The sequence below is a fragment of the Phyllobates terribilis genome, unplaced genomic scaffold, assembly GCF_046119375.1.
Source record: "Phyllobates terribilis strain yellow unplaced genomic scaffold, ASM4611937v1 Scaffold_3__8_contigs__length_932513732, whole genome shotgun sequence".
Classification (NCBI taxonomy): domain Eukaryota; kingdom Metazoa; phylum Chordata; class Amphibia; order Anura; family Dendrobatidae; genus Phyllobates; species Phyllobates terribilis.
Window position 1 is genome coordinate 47,207,473 of NW_027362763.1, and position 25,316 is coordinate 47,232,788.

Genomic DNA, 25,316 nt, shown 5'->3' on the forward strand with positions numbered 1-25,316 from the left:
ACTGTATGGAGGACTATGTGGGGCCCATTATACTGTATGGAGGACTATGTGGGGCCATTATACTGTATGGAGGAGTATGTGGGGCCCATTATACTGTATGGAGGACTATGTGGGGCCATTATACTGTATGGAGGACTATGTGGGGTCCATTATACTGTAAAGAGGACTATGTGGGGCCCATTATACTGTATGGAGGACTATGTGGGGCCATTATACTGTATGGAGGACTATGTGGCGCCATTATACTGTATGGAGGACTATGCAGGGCCCATTATTCTGTATGGAGGGCTATGTGGGGCCATTATACTGTATGGAGGAGTATGTGGGGCCATTATACTGTATGGAGGAGTATGTGGGGCCATTATACTGTATGGAGGACTATGTGGGGCCATTATACTGTATGGAGGACTATGTGGGCTCCATTATACTGTAAAGAGGACTATATGGGGTCCATTATACTGTAAAGAGGACTATGTGGGGTCCATTATACTGTAAAGAGGACTATGTGGGGCCCATTATACTGTAAAGAGGACTATGTGGGGCCCATTATACTGTATGGAGGACTATGTGGGGTCCATTATACTGTAAAGAGGACTATATGGGGTCCATTATACTGTAAAGAGGACTATGTGGGGTCCATTATACTGTAAAGAGGACTATGTGGGGCCCATAATACTGTAAAGAGGACTATGCGGGGCCCATTATACTGTATGGAGGACTATGTGGGGTCCATTATACTGTATGGAGGACTATGTGGGGTCCATTATACTGTAAAGAGGACTATGTGGGGCCCATTATTCTGTATGGAGGACTATGTGGGGCCCATTATTCTGTATGGAGGACTATGTGGGGCCCATTATACTGTATGGAGGACTATGTGGAGCACCTTATATTGTATGGAGGACTATGTGGGGCCCATTATACTGTATGGAGGACTATGTGGAGCACCTTATATTGTATGGAGGACTATGTGGGGCCCATTATACTGTATGGAGGACTATGTGGGGCCCATTATACTGTATGGAGGACTATGTGGAGCACCTTATATTGTATGGAGGACTATGTGGGGCCCATTATACTGTAAAGAGGATTATGTGGGGCCCATTATACTGTAAAGAGGACTATGTGGGGCCCATTATACTGTATGGAGGACTATGTGGAGCACCTTATATTGTATGGAGGACTATGTGGGGCCCATTATACTGTACGGAGGACTATGTGGAGCACCTTATATTGTATGGAGGACTATGTGGGGCCCATTATACTGTAAAGAGGATTATGTGGGGCCCATTATACTGTATGGAGGGCTATGTGGAGCACCTTATATTGTATGGAGGACTATGTGGGGCCCATTATACTGTAAAGAGGATTATGTGGGGCCCATTATTCTGTATGGAGGACTATGTGAAGCACCTTATATTGTATGGAGAACTATGTGGGGCCCATTATACTGTATGGAGGACTATGTGGAGCACCTTATATTGTATGGAGGACTATGTGGGGCCCATTATAATGTAAAGAGGATTATGTGGGGCCCATTATTCTGTAAGGAGGACTATGTGAAGCACCTTATATTGTATGGAGGACTATGTGGGGCCCATATATTTTAATAAATATCAAGATTAGCAACTTTATCCAAGTTTTTAATTTTAGCCCTCTGTGTATTTGAGTCTGACATCGTTGCTCTAGACTGTGTGGAAGTTCTGTAGGAAGACAAGTGGGTTTCAAACGGTTTTCCAGCGCTGCTGGTCCACCACGTGGAGACGACATCTCAGGAATCCAGAGTTTCCATTAAGGATTTTATTTCTGTTTGTCACACTGTTAAAATCAACGCGTTTCCATGTCTTACTGACTGGGGCCATTATTCTGTATGGAGGACTATGTGGGGCCCATTATACTGTATGGAGCACTATGTGGGGCCCATTATTCCGTATGGAGGACTATGTGGGGCCATTATACTGTATGGAGGACTATGTGGGGCCCATTATACTGTATGGAGGACTATGTGGGGCCATTATACTGTATGGAGGACTATGTGGGGCCATTATACTGTATGGAGGACTATGCAGGGCCCATTATTCTGTATGGAGGACTATGTGGGGCCATTATACTGTATGGAGGACTATGTGGGGCCATTATACTGTATGGAGGACTATGTGGGGTCCATTATACTGTAAAGAGGACTATGTGGGGCCCATTATACTGTATGGAGGACTATGTGGAGCACCTTATATTGTATGGAGGACTATGTGGGGCCCATTATACTGTATGGAGGACTATGTGGGGCCCATTATACTGTATGGAGGACTATGTGGAGCACCTTATATTGTATGGAGGACTATGTGGGGCCCATTATACTGTAAAGAGGATTATGTGGGGCCCATTATACTGTAAAGAGGACTATGTGGGGCCCATTATACTGTATGGATGACTATGTGGAGCACCTTATATTGTATGGAGGACTATGTGGGGCCCATTATACTGTATGGAGGACTATGTGGAGCACCTTACATTGTATGGAGGACTATGTGGGGCCCATTATACTGTAAAGAAGATTATGTGGGGCCCATTATACTGTATGGAGGACTATGTGGAGCACCTTATATTGTATGGAGGACTATGTGGGGCCCATTATACTGTATGGAGGACTATGTGGGGCCCATTATACTGTATGGAGGACTATGTGGAGCACCTTATATTGTATGGAGGACTATGTGGGGCCCATTATACTGTAAAGAGGATTATGTGGGGCCCATTATACTGTAAAGAGGACTATGTGAGGCCCATTATACTGTATGGAGGACTATGTGGAGCACCTTATATTGTATGGAGGACTATGTGGGGCCCATTATACTGTATGGAGGACTATGTGGAGCACCTTATATTGTATGGAGGACTATGTGGGGCCCATTATACTGTAAAGAGGATTATGTGGGGCCCATTATACTGTATGGAGGACTATGTGAAGCACCTTATATTGTATGGAGAACTATGCGGGGCCCATTATACTGTATGGAGGACTATGTGGGGCCATTATACTGTATGGAGGACTATGTGGCGCCATTATACTGTATGGAGGACTATGCAGGGCCCATTATTCTGTATGGAGGGCTATGTGGGGCCATTATACTGTATGGAGGAGTATGTGGGGCCATTATACTGTATGGAGGAGTATGTGGGGCCATTATACTGTATGGAGGACTATGTGGGGCCATTATACTGTATGGAGGACTATGTGGGGTCCATTATACTGTAAAGAGGACTATATGGGGTCCATTATACTGTAAAGAGGACTATGTGGGGTCCATTATACTGTAAAGAGGACTATGTGGGGCCCATTATACTGTAAAGAGGACTATGTGGGGCCCATTATACTGTATGGAGGACTATGTGGGGTCCATTATACTGTAAAGAGGACTATATGGGGTCCATTATACTGTAAAGAGGACTATGTGGGGTCCATTATACTGTAAAGAGGACTATGTGGGGCCCATTATACTGTAAAGAGGACTATGCGGGGCCCATTATACTGAATGGAGGACTATGTGGGGTCCATTATACTGTATGGAGGACTATGTGGGGTCCATTATACTGTAAAGAGGACTATGTGGGGCCCATTATACTGTATGGAGGACTATGTGGAGCACCTTATATTGTATGGAGGACTATGTGGGGCCCATTATACTGTATGGAGGACTATGTGGAGCACCTTATATTGTATGGAGGACTATGTGGGGCCCATTATACTGTATGGAGGACTATGTGGGGCCCATTATACTGTATGGAGGACTATGTGGAGCACCTTATATTGTATGGAGGACTATGTGGGGCCCATTATACTGTAAAGAGGATTATGTGGGGCCCATTATACTGTAAAGAGGACTATGTGGGGCCCATTATACTGTAAAGAGGACTATGTGGGGCCCATTATACTGTATGGAGGACTATGTGGAGCACCTTATATTGTATGGAGGACTATGTGGGGCCCATTATACTGTATGGAGGACTATGTGGAGCACCTTATATTGTATGGAGGACTATGTGGGGCCCATTATACTGTAAAGAGGATTATGTGGGGCCCATTATACTGTAAAGAGGATTATGTGGAGCACCTTATATTGTATGGAGGACTATGTGGGGCCCATTATTCTGTATGGAGGACTATGTGGGGCCCATTATACTGTAAAGAGGATTATGTGGAGCACCTTATATTGTATGGAGGACTATGTGGGGCCCATTATTCTGTATGGAGGACTATGTGGGGCCCATTATACTGTAAAGAGGATTATGTGGGGCCCATTATTCTGTAAGGAGGACTATGTGAAGCACCTTATATTGTATGGAGGACTATGTGGGGCCCATATATTTTAATAAATATCAAGATTAGCAACTTTATCCAAGTTTTTAATTTTAGCCCTCTGTGTATTTGAGTCTGACATCGTTGCTCTAGACTGTGTGGAAGTTCTGTAGGAAGACAAGTGGGTTTCAAACGGTTTTCCAGCGCTGCTGGTCCACCACGTGGAGACGACATCTCAGGAATCCAGAGTTTCCATTAAGGATTTTATTTCTGTTTGTCACACTGTTAAAATCAACGCGTTTCCATGTCTTACTGACTTCTTCATCAGTAAGACTTCGAAACGCGTTGATTTTACAGAATAAGATACATAAGGTTGCAGGAGGCCGCCTGTAAAGGTGAGTTTAATACCTTTCTTATGGACACTGGTTTAATCAGGTAAAGCCCTATTTTGCGCTCTCATTTCCTTCCAGCATTTTTACAGAAGCTCTGTAAGAGGCTGACGTGGATATTGATATTTTATTGGTTCCAATTGATATTTTTCTTTAAAACTAAAAAAGGTAAAGAATACAAATATAAAACTGTGGCCATTAGCTGCGGACAAAATGCCGTAATAGGCACTCCGCTGATTGGCTGTGCCTGTATTACAAGGGGGGCCTTGGTCCGCCAGAATGGGACCACTCCTATAGAAAGCCTGTCCATTTTGGTTCGTAGAGAAAGGCCAGGAGGATTGGAGGACACCCCTCTATGATCTCCAAGGGCTTTCTGACTTATGGCAATGCCTCTGCAGATTTAATTTTTTTAACCCTCTCCTATAATTTTCCTCTGCTGGGATACAAGTTTTGGATCTGCAGTATGGGTGGCAGAAACACTAATAGTGAGCACAGGTTTGGGATCTGCAGTACGGGAAGCAGAAACACTAATGGTGAGCACAGGTTTTGGATCTGCAGTATGGGTGGCAGAAACACTAATAGTGAGCACAGGTTTGGGATCTGCAGTATGGGTGGCAGAAACACTAATGGTGAGCACAGGTTTTGGATCTGCAGTATGGGTGGCAGAAACACTAATAGTGAGCACAGGTTTTGGATCTGTAGTATGGGTGGCAGAAACACTAATAGTGAGCACAGGTTTTGGATCTGTAGTATGGGTGGCAGAAACACTAATGGTGAGCACAGGTTTTGGATCTGCAGTATGGGTGGCAGAAACACTAATAGTGAGCACAGGTTTTGGATCTGTAGTATGGGTGGCAGAAACACTAATAGTGAGCACAGGTTTGGGATCTGCAGTACGGGAAGCAGAAACACTAATGGTGAGCACAGGTTTTGGATCTGCAGTATGGGTGGCAGAAACACTAATAGTGAGCACAGGTTTGGGATCTGCAGTATGGGTGGCAGAAACACTAATAGTGAGCACAGGTTTGGGATCTGCAGTATGGGTGGCAGAAACACTAATGGTGAGCACAGGTTTTGGATCTGCAGTATGGGTGGCAGAAACACTAATAGTGAGCACAGGTTTTGGATCTGCAGTATGGGTGGCAGAAACACTAATAGTGAGCACAGGTTTTGGATCTGCAGTATGGGTGGCAGAAACACTAATAGTAAGCACAGGTTTTGGATCTGCAGTATGGGTGGCAGAAACACTAATAGTGAGCACAGGTTTGGGATCTGCAGTATGGGTGGCAGAAACACTAATAGTGAGCACAGGTTTGGGATCTGCAGTACGGGAAGCAGAAACACTAATGGTGAGCACAGGTTTTGGATCTGCAGTATGGGTAGCAGAAACACTAATAGTGAGCACAGGTTTTGGATCTGCAGTATGGGTGGCAGAAACACTAATAGTGAGCACAGGTTTGGGATCTGCAGTACGGGAAGCAGAAACACTAATAGTGAGCACAGGTTTGGGATCTGCAGTACGGGAAGCAGAAACACTAATAGTGAGCACAGGTTTTGGATCTGCAGTATGGGTGGCAGAAACACTAACAGTGAGCACAGGTTTGGGATCTGCAGTACGGGAAGCAGAAACACTAATGGTGAGCACAGGTTTTGGATCTGCAGTATGGTTGGCAGAAACACTAATAGTGAGCACAGGCTGCACTGCTGTCAATGAGACGATTCTCTGGGTCCTAGGAGTAATATTCTTCTTAACAGATAGATAAACAGACATGAAATAAATAAATAGATGGACGGATTCATCGCTCGATAGATTGAGTGTCACACCGTCACACACCTGTCACACACCGTCACTCACCCGGCACACACCGGCACACACCTGTCACACACCGTCACACACCGTCACTCACCGTCACACACCATCACTCACCTGTCACACACCGTCACACACCTGTCACACACCTGTCACACACCTGTCACACACCCGGCACACACCTGTCACACACCGTCACACACCGTCACACACCGTCACTCACCGTCACACACCGTCACTCACCGTCACACACCGTCACTCACCTGTCACACACCGTCACTCACCGTCACACACCGTCACACACCTGTCACACACCTGTCACTCACCTGTCACACACCCGGCACACACCCGGCACACACCGTCACACACCGTCACACACCGTCACACACCGTCACACACCTGTCACACACCGTCACACACCGTCACTCACCGTCACACACCGTCACACACCGTCACACACCTGTCACACACCGTCACACACCGTCACACACCGTCACTCACCTGTCACACACCGTCACACACCGTCACTCACCGTCACTCACCTGTCACACACCGTCACACACCGTCACACACCTGTCACACACCGTCACACACCGTCACACACCTGTCACACACCGTCACTCACCGTCACTCACCGTCACTCACCGTCACTCACCTGTCACACACCGTCACACACCGTCACTCACCGTCACACACCGTCACACACCGTCACACACCGTCACTCACCGTCACACACCTGTCACACACCGTCACACACCTGTCACTCACCTGTCACACACCGTCACACACCGTCACTCACCTGTCACACACCGTCACACACCGTCACTCACCGTCACACACCGTCACTCACCGTCACACACCGTCACACACCGTAACTCACCTGTCACTCACCGTCACTCACCGTCACTCACCGTCACTCACCGGTCACACACCGTCACACACCGTCACACACCTGTCACACACCTGTCACACACCGTCACTCACCCGGCACACACCGTCACACCCCGTCACTCACCGTCACTCACCGTCACACACCGTCACACACCGTCACTCACCGTATGGTCAGCTCAAAGATCTGGTTCAGTTTACTCTGTAACAGAGATGCCTGGAAAACGAGAGAACACAGGAGAGAGGTGAGCGGAGGTGAGCAGCGCCGCCATCTGGTGACATTCTAGGTAACAGCATTATATGGAGTATTGGGAGGATATTGGATACAGATTGGCGGCTATGTAACCCCCCTGGCACCGATGCATCAATCCCCGGTCTTTAGGATGTCAATCAAGCCTGAAGGGGCACGACACCCAAGAGGCACCACCCAGATGATACTTGAAGGGTAATTAGCATATGAAGCCCCCACTATTACTGATTAATTTTCTACACAATGCTAAAACCCGCAGTATAACGATATGTCAGTGGTTAGAAAATTGATACCATGTAACCGTGATAAAACAATGTTCATTATTTGCTACTTGTGGGCAAGAACAATATTATAGAGTCTCATAAAGACACAGTATACAGTGGGCTCCCTCTAGTGGTGGCCGACAGCAGACAGCATTTTATCATGTGCAGGAGCTGTGCCATCCGCAGCAGGTGCCAGCTGTACAGTACAGCCAGGATTAGAGAGAACCCTGATCCCAGCCATTGCAGTGTCTACGTCTTACACATGGGTGGGGGCTTTCTCTGTCACAGCACCAAGTCTTGTCCTCGGAACAATCAGGTTGACATTTTTTGGAGTTCCCCTTTAAGTCACGGATTCGATTCCTTACCCTGGCACCACAATGTGCAGCGATCTCCTCGAACGGAGCCTTCTGGAACTTCTCCACCACCTGCCGCCGCCGCTCGCGCTCCTGCTCCTCCACCGCTACACTGTCCACTGTGCGGGGGGGGGGGACGGAACACGGAGAAGTGTTAGCTGACCGCGTTCAGTTTCCCTGCAGCGCCCCCGGAGGGGAAAGATTGTATTACACAATACACGCAGGTCTTATTTCCTTGCTGTCAGTGAATGAGACCTTCCTGCGCTCATCCACAAGCCGCCCGGACTCTTACCTATTGCTTTTTTCAGAGTTTCAAATGTTATCTCTTCTGCTGGGGCTTTCTAAGAAAAAAAAAAAAAAGGCAGGATATGACATTTGTTATCGGAGGACTCGTGTCACAGCAGCACAGAGTATTTCAGAAGCGGAACGTGCTTATCATACAGGAGGGAGCGAGCGACCTGTCCACTTATATAATAATGCTGATGAAGACTAGGCGGGGAATAGGGGTTACAAGCTGGAGGTCTGAGACTGAGAGTTACAGCACAGAGTATTTCAGGAGAAGAGTTTGCTGCTCGTGTGGGAGGTCATGGACTGAAAGCTATATAGTGGGAGAAGCAGAGTATTTTTGGAGAGGAGTGCAGTGATCTTGGGGGAGGTGGAGTTACATAGTAGCAGGAGAATGGTCTTCAGCAGCACAGAGCATTTCAGCATATGAGTGTGCCTTTCTTGAGGGGAGTCCAAAAACTGGGAGTTAAATAGCTGATGGAGCAGGGTCTTCAACAGCACAGAGTATTAAAGCACAGGAGTGTACTTTACAAAAATTAAATAAGCCACCACTAGGGGGAGCTCACTACATATAAGAACGTAGTGAGCTCCCCCTAGTGGTGGCTGCAGAGGTAGGAGCTGTGGATCTCTGACCCCTATCAGACAGTTAATGGGGATGGATGAATATGGACACGTGCTGCATTAAAGCGGTTTCCCAGCGGTCGCTCTTATATAATGGCCGCCTCTCGTTATCACAGACGGCTGCACTTAGCCATCATCTCTCCCCATCGGTCTACGTCAATGGCCGCACCTCCTCCTTCTCCGGGCTGTTCCTGGACTCCACTTCCACCTGCAGAGATATTGTCTCCCCGATGCTTTTCCTTTTAGACAAACGATCTTCATCTACGACACAATGGGAGACATAAATGTGCGGCCTTGATGTGACGTCCATGAAAGGAAGCAAATGTAAAGGTGACGTCGCATGGAGAGCGATGGGGATTAATGGATGGTGAGAACCCACGGGCGGGAGAGGAGGGGTTAACGGGAGACAAAAGAAAACACTTTCAGAGAACCCCCTCCCCCCCCTCATAGGAGACGTATAGCAGAGGCAGAGCCGTGCGAGCGGGTGACTACTGCTGTTCTCCATAGACATTTTAAGTGTAATTTCCTGGACTACCACCAGAGGGTGCACACGAGCGATGTCCAAAGTTTGGACAAAACATGAAGGGGGCAGAAGTTTTGTGGCCCCATGGGTCATCTACAGCTGCTACAAGTTCAAAGGGGTTATCAGACTTTGGGGACAATTTTTTTATTTTTTTTTTTAACTTCTATACGAAAAAAAAAAAAAACATTTTTGCATTCAGTGTTCATTAAAACTTTTGCACCGTTTGGTGGCTGCAGAATGAGTCCAGTGAGAATCTGTCAGTGAGCTCGCTAGGACGATGTGATGGGGAGTTTGTAGATCTTTTATCTGTCCTTTTCCGTCTCAGTTCATTTAGGAGCACATCAAAGTTGAATTTGCAGGAAAACAAAGAATCCGTAGAAAGCGCAAAACTTTTAATGAAACCCTATTACAAATAAAAAAGTTTTCTAATCCCAGATACATGTATTTAATGGAAAAGACAATGTGGAGAACCCCTTGAAGTCATCAGTAACTCTGATATTTAATGCAGAGACCCCAGTTATTGCAGCGAGAGAACGTACCTGTCAGCTGGGGGACATAGGGGGTGCTCAGCCGGTCCGAATTATACCCGCTCCCTCCCAGCACCTCGCTGACTTTGCTCTGCAGGAAGAGCAGCTCGGTGCTGATGTGCTCCACGCTCTTCGACCACCTGCAGGATAAAGTTACACTCCTTTATTCCCTTACATAAAATGTGACATTTGCGGCTAAAGACGTTTTCTCTGCTGCGGTGGCGGACAGCAGAATAGAATGAATGGCCTATAGATATCCACACTGCAGCCAGAGAAGTCAGTGCACCGCCATCTGCTGGCCGCTATAGGAAACAACATTGCATCTAATTACTGCTAAAAGTGATCACAGGACACAAATGTATCAGAAATCTGCAAGAAACAGAAAAGCCAGAAATAATACATCACAGTGTAGGGGGCGCTCTACGACCGACGCCGTGTACGGGGGCGCTCTACGACCGACACCGTATAGGGGGGACGCTCTGCGAACGACGCCATGTAGGGGGGCACTCTACGACCGACACCGTGCACGGGGGCACTCTACGACCGACACCGTGCACGGGGGCACTCTACGACCGACACCGTGCACGGGGGCACTCTACAACCGACACCGTGCACGGGGGCACTCTACGACCGACACTGTGTACAGGGGCACTCTACGACCGACACCGTGTACAGGGGCGCTCTACGACAGACACTGTGTACAGGGGCGCTCTACGACCGACACCGTGTACAGGGGCGCTCTACGACCGACACCGTGTACAGGGGCACTCTACGACAGACACCGTGTACAGGGGCGCTCTACGACAGACACTGTGTACAGGGGTGCTCTCTTCTCTTTACACTGCCATCAGCTGTACTCCAGAGGAGTACGTTCTTATCTCAATGCAACTGAAGGCAGCAAACACACGGGGGAAAAGTAGGGTGAAGACAAAATCCCCTAATAACGTGATTTGCAAAGTTTCAGAACTTTCCACGCTGGACAGAGTTATAAAAATAAAGTTTATCTTGTCTTTAAGGCAGAGCCCGGCGTGGTCCCCCTGCAGGTCGCAGTGGTCAGGGGTGACATTATTATGTGTCCTCGGCCCCATGGTGCTGCACTTAGTGCCGGCTCTCTATGAAGAATGTGAGACCCATTAGAGGCGGAGAAGGGCCGAAGCGGATCTTAAAAGCTTAAATACTAAGTGCTGCGGGAGGTAAGCCTGGGAAGTGGCCATTATCAGACACTATGGCTCTCCTGATAAGTGGACGGAGGATGAGTCAGTCATCAGCCGCACATGTTCCCTCCATAGATAAAACAATGGCTGCCTGCAAACAATGCCCAGCATGGAGCAACGCCACCAGGACCGGGGAGAAAACGTGTCCCCCGCCCGACCCTGGCTGCGATCAGCAGAAAGCCGACTACTGGATATCACTGAGCTCCTCTGTGCCTCAGGCTGGAGGAACAGCGCCATTCGGGTCTGTAAGTCGTGTCTGGTATTGCAGCTCAGCCTCATTTAAATGAATCGATCTGGGTTGCAATACCAGACACAACCTGAGGATAAGAGAGGCACTGTTTCTGGAAAACTGCAGCCAGGTGAGAACCCCATGTGGAGCTTGGACGGTGACCATACTGGTGGTCACTTGGTAAGTCACCTGGGCTTCCCCACGAAGACGTCTTCCGGGAGGAGATAGGCGCCTTCTTTTTTTCTCATTTCTATCACCTACGACGAGAGAAAAAAGTCATCAGTAATGAGAGCAGCACAGTCCTGTTATATCCAGTAAACGGCTGATAATCCGGCATCGGTCACCTGACACCTGCTGGATTATCAGGAATTCTGGATTATCTACCAATGGACGCCGTACTGCAAAGGGTGTGTCAGCACCACAGATTCCCACAGTCCATCCTCTACAAAACATGTGCATGTATCACTGTGTCACTATATGGAGGTATTATGTGAGCTGTATATAGCAGTATCACTGTGTCACTATATGGAGGTATTATGTGAGCTGTATATAGTAGTATCACTGTGTCACTATATGGAGGTATTATGTGAGCTGTATATAGCAGTATTACTGTGTCACTATATGGAGGTATTATGTGAGCCGTATATAGCAGTATTACTGTGTCACTATATGGAGGTATTATGTGAGCTGTATATAGCAGTATTACTGTGTCACTATATGGAGGTATTATGTGAGCTGTATATAGTAGTATTACTGTGTCACTATATGGAGGTATTATGTGAGCTGTATATAGCAGTATTACTGTGTCACTATATGGAGGTATTATGTGAGCTGTATATAGCAGTATTACTGTGTCACTATATGGAGGTATTATGTGAGCTGTATATAGTAGTATTACTGTGTCACTATATGGAGGTATTATGTGAGCTGTATATAGTAGTATTACTGTGTCACTATATGGAGGTATTATGTGAGCTGTATATATCAGTATTACTGTGTCACTATATGGAGGTATTATGTGAGCCGTATATAGTAGTATTACTGTGTCACTATATTGAGGTATTATGTGAGCTGTATATAGCAGTATTACTGTGTCACTATATGGAGGTATTATGTGAGCCGTATATAGTAGTATTACTGTGTCACTATATTGAGGTATTATGTGAGCTGTATATAGCAGTATTACTGTGTCACTATATGGAGGTATTATGTGAGCGGTATATAGCAGTATTACTGTGTCACTATATGGAGGTATTATGTAAGCGGTATATAGCAGTATTACTGTGTCACGATATGGAGGTATTATGTGAGCTGTATATAGCAGTATTACTGTGTCACTATATGGAGGTATTATGTGAGCTGTATATAGCAGTATTACTGTGTCACGATATGGAGGTATTATGTGAGCTGTATATAGCAGTATTACTGTGTCACTATATGGAGGTATTATGTGAGCTGTATATAGTAGTATCACTGTGTCACTTTATGGAGGTATTATGTGAGCGTTATATAGTAGTATCACTGTGTCACTATATGGAGGTATTATGTGAGCTGTATATAGCAGTATTACTGTGTCACTATATGGAGGTATTATGTGAGCTGTATATAGCAGTATCACTGTGTCACTATATGGAGGCATTATGTGAGCTGTATATAGCAGTATTACTGTGTCACGATATGGAGGTATTATGTGAGCGGTATATAGCAGTATTACTGTGTCACTATATGGAGGTATTATGTAAGCGGTATATAGCAGTATTACTGTGTCACGATATGGAGGTATTATGTGAGCTGTATATAGCAGTATTACTGTGTCACTATATGGAGGTATTATGTGAGCTGTATATAGCAGTATTACTGTGTCACGATATGGAGGTATTATGTGAGCTGTATATAGCAGTAATACTGTGTCACTATATGGAGGTATTATGTGAGCTGTATATAGTAGTATCACTGTGTCACTATATGGAGGTATTATGTGAGCTGTATATAGCAGTATTACTGTGTTATTATATTGAGGTATTATGTGAGCTGTATATAGCAGTATTACTGTGTCACTATATGGAGGTATTATGTAAGCGGTATATAGCAGTATTACTGTGTCACGATATGGAGGTATTATGTGAGCTGTATATAGCAGTATTACTGTGTCACTATATGGAGGTATTATGTGAGCGGTATATAGCAGTATTACTGTGTCACTATATGGAGGTATTATGTGAGCTGTATATAGCAGTATCACTGTGTCACTATATGGAGGTATTATGTGAGCTGTATATAGCAGTATTACTGTGTCATTATATTGAGGTATTATGTGAGCTGTATATAGCAGTATTACTGTGTCACTATATGGAGGTATTATGTGAGCGGTATATAGCAGTATTACTGTGTCACTATATGGAGGTATTATGTGAGCTGTCTATAGCAGTATTACTGTGTCACTATATGGAGGTATTATGTGAGCTGTATATAGTAGTATTACTGTGTCACTATATGGAGGTATTATGTGAGCTGTATATAGCAGTATTACTGTCTCACTATATGGAGGTATTATGTGAGCTGCATATAGTAGTATTACTGTGTCACTATATGGAGGTATTGTGAGCTGTATATAGCAGTATTACTGTGTCACTATATGGAGGTATTATGTGAGCGGTATATAGTAGTATTACTGTGTCACTATATGGAGGTATTATGTGAGCGTTATATAGTAGTATCACTGTGTCACTATATGGAGGTATTATGTGAGCTGTATATAGCAGTATCACTGTGTCACTATATGGAGGTATTATGTGAGCTGTATATAGCAGTATCACTGTGTCACTATATGGAGGTATTATGTGAGCTGTATATAGCAGTATTACTGTGTCACTATATGGAGGTATTATGTGAGCGGTATATAGGAGTATTACTGAGTCACTATATGGAGGTATTATGTGAGCCGTATATAGTAGTATTACGGTGTCACTATATGGAGGTATTATGTGAGCTGTATATAGCAGTATTACTGTGTCACTATATGGAGGTATTATGTGAGCTGTATATAGCAGTATTACGGAGTCACTATATGGAGGTATTATGTGAGCTGTATATAGTAGTATTACTGTGTCACTATATGGAGGTATTATGTGAGCCGTATATAGTAGTATTACTGTGTCACTATATGGAGGTATTATGTGAGCTGTATATAGCAGTATTACGGAGTCACTATATGGAGGTATTATGTGAGCTGTATATAGTAGTATTACTGTGTCACTATATGGAGGTATTATGTGAGCTGTATATAGCAGTATTACGGAGTCACTATATGGAGGTATTATGTGAGCTGTATATAGTAGTATTACTGTGTCACTATATGGAGGTATTATGTGAGCCGTATATAGTAGTATTACTGTGTCACTATATGGAGGTATTATGTGAGCTGTATATAGCAGTATTACTGTGTCACTATATGGAGGTATTATGTGAGCTGTATATAGCAGTATTACTGTGTCACTATATGGAGGTATTATGTGAGCTGTATATAGTAGTATTACTGTGTCACTATATGGAGGTATTATGTGAGCTGTATATAGCAGTATTACTGTGTCACTATATGGAGGTATTATGTGAGCTGTATATAGTAGTATTACTGTGTCACTATATGGAGGTATTATGTGAGCTGTATATAGTAGTATTACTGTGTCACTATATGGAGGTATTATGTGAGCGGTATACAGTAGTATTACCTGGGTACTATATGGAGGTATTATGTGAGCTGTATACAGTAGTATCACTGTGGCACTATATGGAGGTATTATGTGAGCTGTATATAGTAGTATTACTGTGTCACTATATGGAGGTATTATGTGAGCTGTATATAGCAGTATTACTGTGTCACTATATGGAGGTATTATGTGAGCGGTATATAGCAGTATTACTGTGTCACTATATGGAGGTATTATGTGAGCTGTATATAGCAGTATCACTGTGTCACTATATTGAGGTATTATGTGAGCTGTATATAGCAGTATTACTGTGTCACTATATGGAGGTATTATGTGAGCGGTATATAGCAGTATTACTGTGTAACGATATGGAGGTATTATGTGAGCTGTATATAACAGTATTACTGTGTCACTATATGGAGGTATTATGTGAGCTGTATTTAGTAGTATTACTGTGTCACTATATGGAGGTATTATGTGAGCGGTATATAGTAGTATTACTGTGTCACTATATGGAGGTATTATGTGAGCTGTATATAGTAGTATCACTGTCTCACTATATGGAGGTATTATGTGAGCTGTATATAGTAGTATTACTGTGTCACTATATGGAGGTATTATGTGAGCTGTATATAGCAGTATTACTGTGTCACTATATGGAGGTATTATGTGAGCTGTATATAGTAGTATTACTGTGTCACTATATGGAGGTATTATGTGAGCTGTATATAGTAGTATCACTGTCTCACTATATGGAGGTATTATGTGAGCTGTATATAGTAGTATTACTGTGTCACTATATGGAGGTATTATGTGAGCTGTATATAGTAGTATTACTGTGTCACTATATGGAGGTATTATGTGAGCTGTATATAGTAGTATCACTGTCTCACTATATGGAGGTATTATGTGAGCTGTATATAGTAGTATTACTGAGTCACTATATGGAGGTATTATGTGAGCGTTATATAGTAGTATCACTGTGTCACTATATGGAGGTATTATGTGAGCTGTATATAGCAGTATTACTGTGTCACTATATGGAGGTATTATGTAAGCCGCATATAGCAGTATTACTGTGTCACTATATGGAGGTATTATGTGAGCTGTATATAGTAGTATTACTGTGTCACTATATGGAGGTATTATGTGAGCTGTATATAGCAGTATTACTGTGTCACTATATGGAGGTATTATGTGAGCCGCATATAGCAGTATTACTGTGTCACTATATGGAGGTATTATGTGAGCTGTATATAGTAGTATTACTGTGTCACTATATGGAGGTATTATGTGAGCTGTATATAGTAGTATCACTGTCTCACTATATGGAGGTATTATGTGAGCTGTATATAGTAGTATTACTGTGTCACTATATGGAGGTATTATGTGAGCTGTATATAGCAGTATTACTGTGTCACTATATGGAGGTATTATGTGAGCTGTATATAGTAGTATTACTGTGTCACTATATGGAGGTATTATGTGAGCTGTATATAGTAGTATCACTGTCTCACTATATGGAGGTATTATGTGAGCTGTATATAGTAGTATTACTGTGTCACTATATGGAGGTATTATGTGAGCTGTATATAGCAGTATTACTGTGTCACTATATGGAGGTATTATGTGAGCCGCATATAGCAGTATTACTGTGTCACTATATGGAGGTATTATGTGAGCTGTATATAGTAGTATTACTGTGTCACTATATGGAGGTATTATGTGAGCTGTATATAGCAGTATTACTGTGTCACTATATGGAGGTATTATGTGAGCCGCATATAGCAGTATTACTGTGTCACTATATGGAGGTATTATGTGAGCCGCATATAGCAGTATTACTGTGTCACTATATGGAGGTATTATGTGAGCTGTATATAGCAGTATTACTGTGTCACTATATGGAGGTATTATGTGAGCTGTATATAGCAGTATTACTGTGTCACTATATGGAGCTATTATGTGAGCGGTATATAGTAGTATTACTGTGTCACTATATGGAGGTATTATATGAGCGTTATATAGTAGTATCACTGTGTCACTATATGGAGGTATTATGTGAGCTGTATATAGCAGTATTACTGAGTCACTATATGGAGGTATTATGTGAGCGTTATATAGTAGTATCACTGTGTCACTATATGGAGGTATTATGTGAGCTGTATATAGTAGTATCACTGTGTCACTATATGGAGGTATTTTGTGAGCTGTATATAGCAGTATTACTGTGTCACGATATGGAGGTATTATGTGAGCTGTATATAGCAGTATTACTGTGTCACTATATGGAGGTATTATGTGAGCTGTATATAGTAGTATCACTGTGTCACTATATGGAGGTATTATGTGAGCTGTATATAGCAGTATTACTGTGTCATTATATTGAGGTATTATGTGAGCTGTATATAGCAGTATTACTGTGTCACTATATGGAGGTATTATGTGAGCGGTATATAGCAGTATTACTGTGTCACTATATGGAGGTATTATGTGAGCTGTATATAGTAGTATCACTGTGTCACTATATGGAGGTATTATGTGAGCTGTATATAGCAGTATTACTGTGTCATTATATTGAGGTATTATGTGAGCTGTATATAGCAGTATTACTGTGTCACTATATGGAGGTATTATGTGAGCTGTATATAGGAGTATTACTGAGTCACTATATGGAGGTATTATGTGAGCCGTATATAGTAGTATTACGGTGTCACTATATGGAGGTATTATGTGAGCTGTATATAGCAGTATTACTGTGTCACTATATGGAGGTATTATGTGAGCTGTATATAGCAGTATTACGGAGTCACTATATGGAGGTATTATGTGAGCTGTATATAGCAGTATTACTGTGTCACTATATGGAGGTATTATGTGAGCTGTATATAGCAGTATTACGGAGTCACTATATGGAGGTATTATGTGAGCTGTATATAGTAGTATTACTGTGTCACTATATGGAGGTATTATGTGAGCCGTATATAGTAGTATTACTGTGTCACTATATGGAGGTATTATGTGAGCTGTATATAGCAGTATTACTGTGTCACTATATGGAGGTATTATGTGAGCTGTATATAGCAGTATTACTGTGTCACTATATGGAGGTATTATGTGAGCTGTATATAGTAGTATTACTGTGTCACTATATGGAGGTATTATGTGAGCTGTATATAGCAGTATTACTGTGTCACTATATGGAGGTATTATGTGAGCTGTATATAGTAGTATTACTGTGTCACTATATGGAGGTATTATGTGAGCTGTATATAGTAGTATTACTGTGTCACTATATGGAGGTATTATGTGAGCGGTATACAGTAGTATTACCTGGGTACTATATGGAGGTATTATGTGAGCTGTATACAGTAGTATCACTGTGGCACTATATGGAGGTATTATGTGAGCTGTATATAGTAGTATCACTGTGTCACTATATAGAGGTATTATGTGAGCTGTATATAGTAGTATTACTGTGTCACTATATGGAGGTATTATGTGAGCCGCATATAGCAGTATTACTGTGTCACTATATGGAGGTATTATGTGAGCTGTATATAGCAGTATTACTGTGTCACTATATGGAAGTATTATGTGAGCTGTATATAGTAGTATTACTGTGTCACTATATGGAGGTATTATGTGAGCTGTATATAGTAGTATCACTGTCTCACTATATGGAGGTATTATGTGAGCTGTATATAGTAGTATTACTGTGTCACTATATGGAGGTATTATGTGAGCTGTATATAGTAGTATTACTGTGTCACTATATGGAGGTATTATGTGAGCTGTATGTAGTAGTATTACTGTGTCACTATATGGAGGTATTATGTGAGCGGTATATAGCAGTATTACTGTGTCACTATATGGAGGTATTATGTGAGCTGTATATAGCAGTATCACTGTGTCACTATATTGAGGTATTATGTGAGCTGTATATAGCAGTATTACTGTGTCACTATATGGAGGTATTATGTGAGCGGTATATAGCAGTATTACTGTGTAACGATATGGAGGTATTATGTGAGCTGTATATAACAGTATTACTGTGTCACTATATGGAGGTATTATGTGAGCTGTATATAGTAGTATTACTGTGTCACTATATGGAGGTATTATGTGAGCGGTATATAGTAGTATTACTGTGTCACTATATGGAGGTATTATGTGAGCTGTATATAGTAGTATCACTGTCTCACTATATGGAGGTATTATGTGAGCTGTATATAGTAGTATTACTGTGTCACTATATGGAGGTATTATGTGAGCTGTATATAGCAGTATTAATGTGTCACTATATGGAGGTATTATGTGAGCTGTATATAGTAGTATTACTGTGTCACTATATGGAGGTATTATGTGAGCTGTATATAGTAGTATCACTGTCTCACTATATGGAGGTATTATGTGAGCTGTATATAGTAGTATTACTGTGTCACTATATGGAGGTATTATGTGAGTGGTATATAGCAGTATTACTGTGTCACTATATGGAGGTATTATGTGAGCTGTATATAGTAGTATTACTGTGTCACTATATGGAGGTATTATGTGAGCTGTATATAGTAGTATCACTGTCTCACTATATGGAGGTATTATGTGAGCTGTATATAGTAGTATTACTGAGTCACTATATGGAGGTATTATGTGAGCGTTATATAGTAGTATCACTGTGTCACTATATAGAGGTATTATGTGAGCTGTATATAGCAGTATTACTGAGTCACTATATGGAGGTATTATGTGAGCGTTATATAGTAGTATCACTGTGTCACTATATGGAGGTATTATGTGAGCTGTATATAGCAGTATTACTGTGTCACGATATGGAGGTATTATGTGAGCTGTATATAACAGTATTACTGTGTCACTATATGGAGGTATTATGTGAGCGGTATATAGCAGTATTACTGTGTCACTATATGGAGGTATTATGTGAGCTGTATATAGCAGTATTACTGTGTCACTATATGGAGGTATTATGTGAGCCGCATATAGCAGTATTACTTTGTCACTATATGGAGGTATTATGTGAGCGGTATATAGTAGTATTACTGTGTCACTATATGGAGGTATTATGTGAGCTGTATATAGTAGTATCACTGTCTCACTATATGGAGGTATAATGTGAGCTGTATATAGTAGTATTACTGTGTCACTATATGGAGGTATTATGTGAGCTGTATATAGCAGTATTACTGTGTCACTATATGGAGGTATTATGTGAGCCGCATATAGCAGTATTACTGTGTCACTATATGGAGGTATTATGTGAGCTGTATATAGTAGTATTACTGTGTCACTATATGGAGGTATTATGTGAGCTGTATATAGTAGTATCACTGTCTCACTATATGGAGGTATTATGTGAGCTGTATATAGTAGTATTACTGTGTCACTATATGGAGGTATTATGTGAGCTGTATATAGCAGTATTACTGTGTCACTATATGGAGGTATTATGTGAGCCGCATATAGCAGTATTACTGTGTCACTATATGGAGGTATTATGTGAGCTGTATATAGTAGTATTACTGTGTCACTATATGGAGGTATTATGTGAGCTGTATATAGTAGTATCACTGTCTCACTATATGGAGGTATTATGTGAGCTGTATATAGTAGTATTACTGAGTCACTATATGGAGGTATTATGTGAGCGTTATATAGTAGTATCACTGTGTCACTATATGGAGGTATTATGTGAGCTGTATATAGCAGTATTACTGAGTCACTATATGGAGGTATTATGTGAGCGTTATATAGTAGTATCACTGTGTCACTATATGGAGGTATTATGTGAGCTGTATATAGCAGTATTACTGTGTCACGATATGGAGGTATTATGTGAGCTGTATAGAACAGTATTACGGTGTCACTATATGGAGGTATTATGTGAGCGGTATATAGCAGTATTAGTGTGTCACTATATGGAGGTATTATGTGAGCTGTATATAGCAGTATTACTGTGTCACTATATGGAGGTATTATGTGAGCCGCATATAGCAGTATTACTGTGTCACTATATGGAGGTATTATGTGAGCGGTATATAGTAGTATTACTGTGTCACTATATGGAGGTATTATGTGAGCTGTATATAGTAGTATCACTGTCTCACTATATGGAGGTATAATGTGAGCTGTATATAGTAGTATTACTGTGTCACTATATGGAGGTATTATGTGAGCTGTATATAGCAGTATTACTGTGTCACTATATGGAGGTATTATGTGAGCCGCATATAGCAGTATTACTGTGTCACTATATGGAGGTATTATGTGAGCTGTATATAGTAGTATTACTGTGTCACTATATGGAGGTATTATGTGAGCTGTATATAGTAGTATCACTGTCTCACTATATGGAGGTATTATGTGAGCTGTATATAGTAGTATTACTGTGTCACTATATGGAGGTATTATGTGAGCTGTATATAGCAGTATTACTGTGTCACTATATGGAGGTATTATGTGAGCTGTATATAGCAGTATTACTGTGTCACTATATGGAGGTATTATGTGAGCTGTATATAGTAGTATTACTGTGTCACTATATGGAGGTATTATGTGAGCTGTATATAGTAGTATCACTGTCTCACTATATGGAGGTATTATGTGAGCTGTATATAGTAGTATTACTGTGTCACTATATGGAGGTATTATGTGAGCTGTATATAGCAGTATTACTGTGTCACTATATGGAGGTATTATGTGAGCCGCATATAGCAGTATTACTGTGTCACTATATGGAGGTATTATGTGAGCTGTATATAGTAGTATTACTGTGTCACTATATGGAGGTATTATGTGAGCTGTATATAGCAGTAATACTGTGTCACTATATGGAGGTATTATGTGAGCTGTATATAGGAGTATTACTGTGTCACTATATGGAGGTATTATGTGAGCTGTATATAGCAGTATTACTGTGTCACTATATGGAGGTATTATGTGAGCTGTATATAGCAGTATTACTGTGTCACTATACGGAGCTATTATGTGAGCTGTATATAGCAGTATTACTGTGTCACTATATGGAGGTATTATATGAGCGTTATATAGTAGTATCACTGTGTCACTATATGGAGGTATTATGTGAGCTGTATATAGCAGTATTACTGAGTCACTATATGGAGGTATTATGTGAGCGTTATATAGTAGTATCACTGTGTCACTATATGGAGGTATTATGTGAGCTGTATATAGCAGTATTACTGAGTCACTATATGGAGGTATTATGTGAGCTGTATATAGCAGTATTACTGAGTCACTATATGGAGGTATTATGTGAGCGTTATATAGTAGTATCACTGTGTCACTATATGGAGGTATTATGTGAGCGTTATATATCAATATTACTGTGTCACTATATGGAGCTATTATGTGAGCGGTATATAGTAGTATTACTGTGTCACTATATGGAGGTATTATATGAGCGTTATATAGTAGTATCACTGTGTCACTATATGGAGGTATTATGTGAGCTGTATATAGCAGTATTACTGAGTCACTATATGGAGGTATTATGTGAGCGTTATATAGTAGTATCACTGTGTCACTATATGGAGGTATTATGTGAGCTGTATATAGTAGTATCACTGTGTCACTATATGGAGGTATTATGTGAGCTGTATATAGCAGTATTACTGAGTCACTATATGGAGGTATTATGTGAGCGGTATATAGCAGTATTACTGTGTCACTATATGGAGGTATTATGTGAGCTGTATATATCAGTATTACTGTGTCACTATATGGAGGTATTATGTGAGCTGTATATAGCAGTATTACTGTGTCACTATATGGAGGTATTATGTTTGCTGAATATAGCAGTATTACTGTGTCACTATATGGAGGTATTATGTGAGCTGTATATAGTAGTATCACTGTCACTATAAGGAGGTATTATGTGAGCTGTATATAGTAGTATTACCTGGGTACTATATGGAGGTATTATGTGAGCTGTATACAGTAGTATTACTGTGTCACTATATGGAGGTATTATGTGAGCGGTATATAGCAGTATCACTGTGTCACTATATGGAGGTATTATATGAGCTGTATATAGTAGTATCACTGTCTCACTATATGGAGGTATTATGTGAGCTGTATATAGTAGTATTACCTGGGTACTATATGGAGGTATTATGTGAGCTGTATACAGTAGTATTACTGTGTCACTATATGGAGGTATTATGTGAGCGGTATATAGCAGTATCACTGTGTCACTATATGGAGGTATTATGTGAGCTGTATATAGCAGTATTACTGTGTCACTATATGGAGGTATTATGTGAGCTGTATATAGCAGTATTACTGTGTCACTATATGGAGGTATTATGTGAGCTGTATATAGTAGTATCACTGTCTCACTATATGGAGGTATTATGTGAGCTGTATATAGTAGTATTACTGTGTCACTATATGGAGGTATTATGTGAGCTGTATATAGCAGTATTAATGTGTCACTATATGGAGGTATTATGTGAGCTGTATATAGTAGTATTACTGTGTCACTATATGGAGGTATTATGTGAGCTGTATATAGTAGTATCACTGTCTCACTATATGGAGGTATTATGTGAGCTGTATATAGTAGTATTACTGTGTCACTATATGGAGGTATTATGTGAGCGGTATATAGCAGTATTACTGTGTCACTATATGGAGGTATTATGTGAGCTGTATATAGTAGTATTACTGTGTCACTATATGGAGGTATTATGTGAGCTGTATATAGTAGTATCACTGTCTCACTATATGGAGGTATTATGTGAGCTGTATATAGTAGTATTACTGTGTCACTATATGGAGGTATTATGTGAGCGGTATATAGCAGTATTACTGTGTCACTATAATGGAGGTATTATGTGAGCTGTATATAGTAGTATTACTGTGTCACTATATGGAGGTATTATGTGAGCTGTATATAGTAGTATCACTGTCTCACTATATGGAGGTATTATGTGAGCTGTATATAGTAGTATTACTGAGTCACTATATGGAGGTATTATGTGAGCGTTATATAGTAGTATCACTGTGTCACTATATGGAGGTATTATGTGAGCTGTATATAGCAGTATTACTGAGTCACTATATGGAGGTATTATGTGAGCGTTATATAGTAGTATCACTGTGTCACTATATGGAGGTATTATGTGAGCTGTATATAGCAGTATTACTGTGTCACGATATGGAGGTATTATGTGAGCTGTATATAACAGTATTACTGTGTCACTATATGGAGGTATTATGTGAGCGGTATATAGCAGTATTACTGTGTCACTATATGGAGGTATTATGTGAGCTGTATATAGCAGTATTACTGTGTCACTATATGGAGGTATTATGTGAGCCGCATATAGCAGTATTACTGTGTCACTATATGGAGGTATTATGTGAGCGGTATATAGTAGTATTACTGTGTCACTATATGGAGGTATTATGTGAGCTGTATATAGTAGTATCACTGTCTCACTATATGGAGGTATAATGTGAGCTGTATATAGTAGTATTACTGTGTCACTATATGGAGGTATTATGTGAGCTGTATATAGCAGTATTACTGTGTCACTATATGGAGGTATTATGTGAGCCGCATATAGCAGTATTACGGTGTCACTATATGGAGGTATTATGTGAGCTGTATATAGTAGTATTACTGTGTCACTATATGGAGGTATTATGTGAGCTGTATATAGTAGTATCACTGTCTCACTATATGGAGGTATTATGTGAGCTGTATATAGTAGTATTACTGTGTCACTATATGGAGGTATTATGTGAGCTGTATATAGCAGTATTACTGTGTCACTATATGGAGGTATTATGTGAGCCGCATATAGCAGTATTACTGTGTCACTATATGGAGGTATTATGTGAGCTGTATATAGTAGTATTACTGTGTCACTATATGGAGGTATTATGTGAGCTGTATATAGCAGTATTACTGTG

General features: G+C 41.3%; 1 protein-coding gene and 1 long non-coding RNA gene across 3 annotated transcripts in view; both read right to left on the bottom strand.

The window, feature by feature from the left end:
* Nucleotides 1–25,316, bottom strand: part of LOC141258758 (uncharacterized) — a 286,567-nt gene that overhangs the window by 12,619 nt on the left and 248,632 nt on the right. The gene's annotated exons all lie outside the window — the stretch shown is intronic.
* Nucleotides 1–25,316, bottom strand: part of EFR3B (EFR3 homolog B) — a 277,327-nt gene that overhangs the window by 3,819 nt on the left and 248,192 nt on the right. For both annotated transcript variants that reach the window (XM_073673849.1, XM_073673850.1), the window contains 6 exons: nt 11,839–11,906; nt 10,219–10,346; nt 9,326–9,417; nt 8,543–8,591; nt 8,263–8,369; nt 7,552–7,601 (listed from right to left, as the gene is read on the bottom strand). In XM_073673849.1, coding sequence (XP_073529950.1) covers nt 7,552–7,601; nt 8,263–8,369; nt 8,543–8,591; nt 9,326–9,417; nt 10,219–10,346; nt 11,839–11,906 — 494 coding nt within the window. The remainder of the gene's footprint in view (nt 1–7,551; nt 7,602–8,262; nt 8,370–8,542; nt 8,592–9,325; nt 9,418–10,218; nt 10,347–11,838; nt 11,907–25,316) is intronic.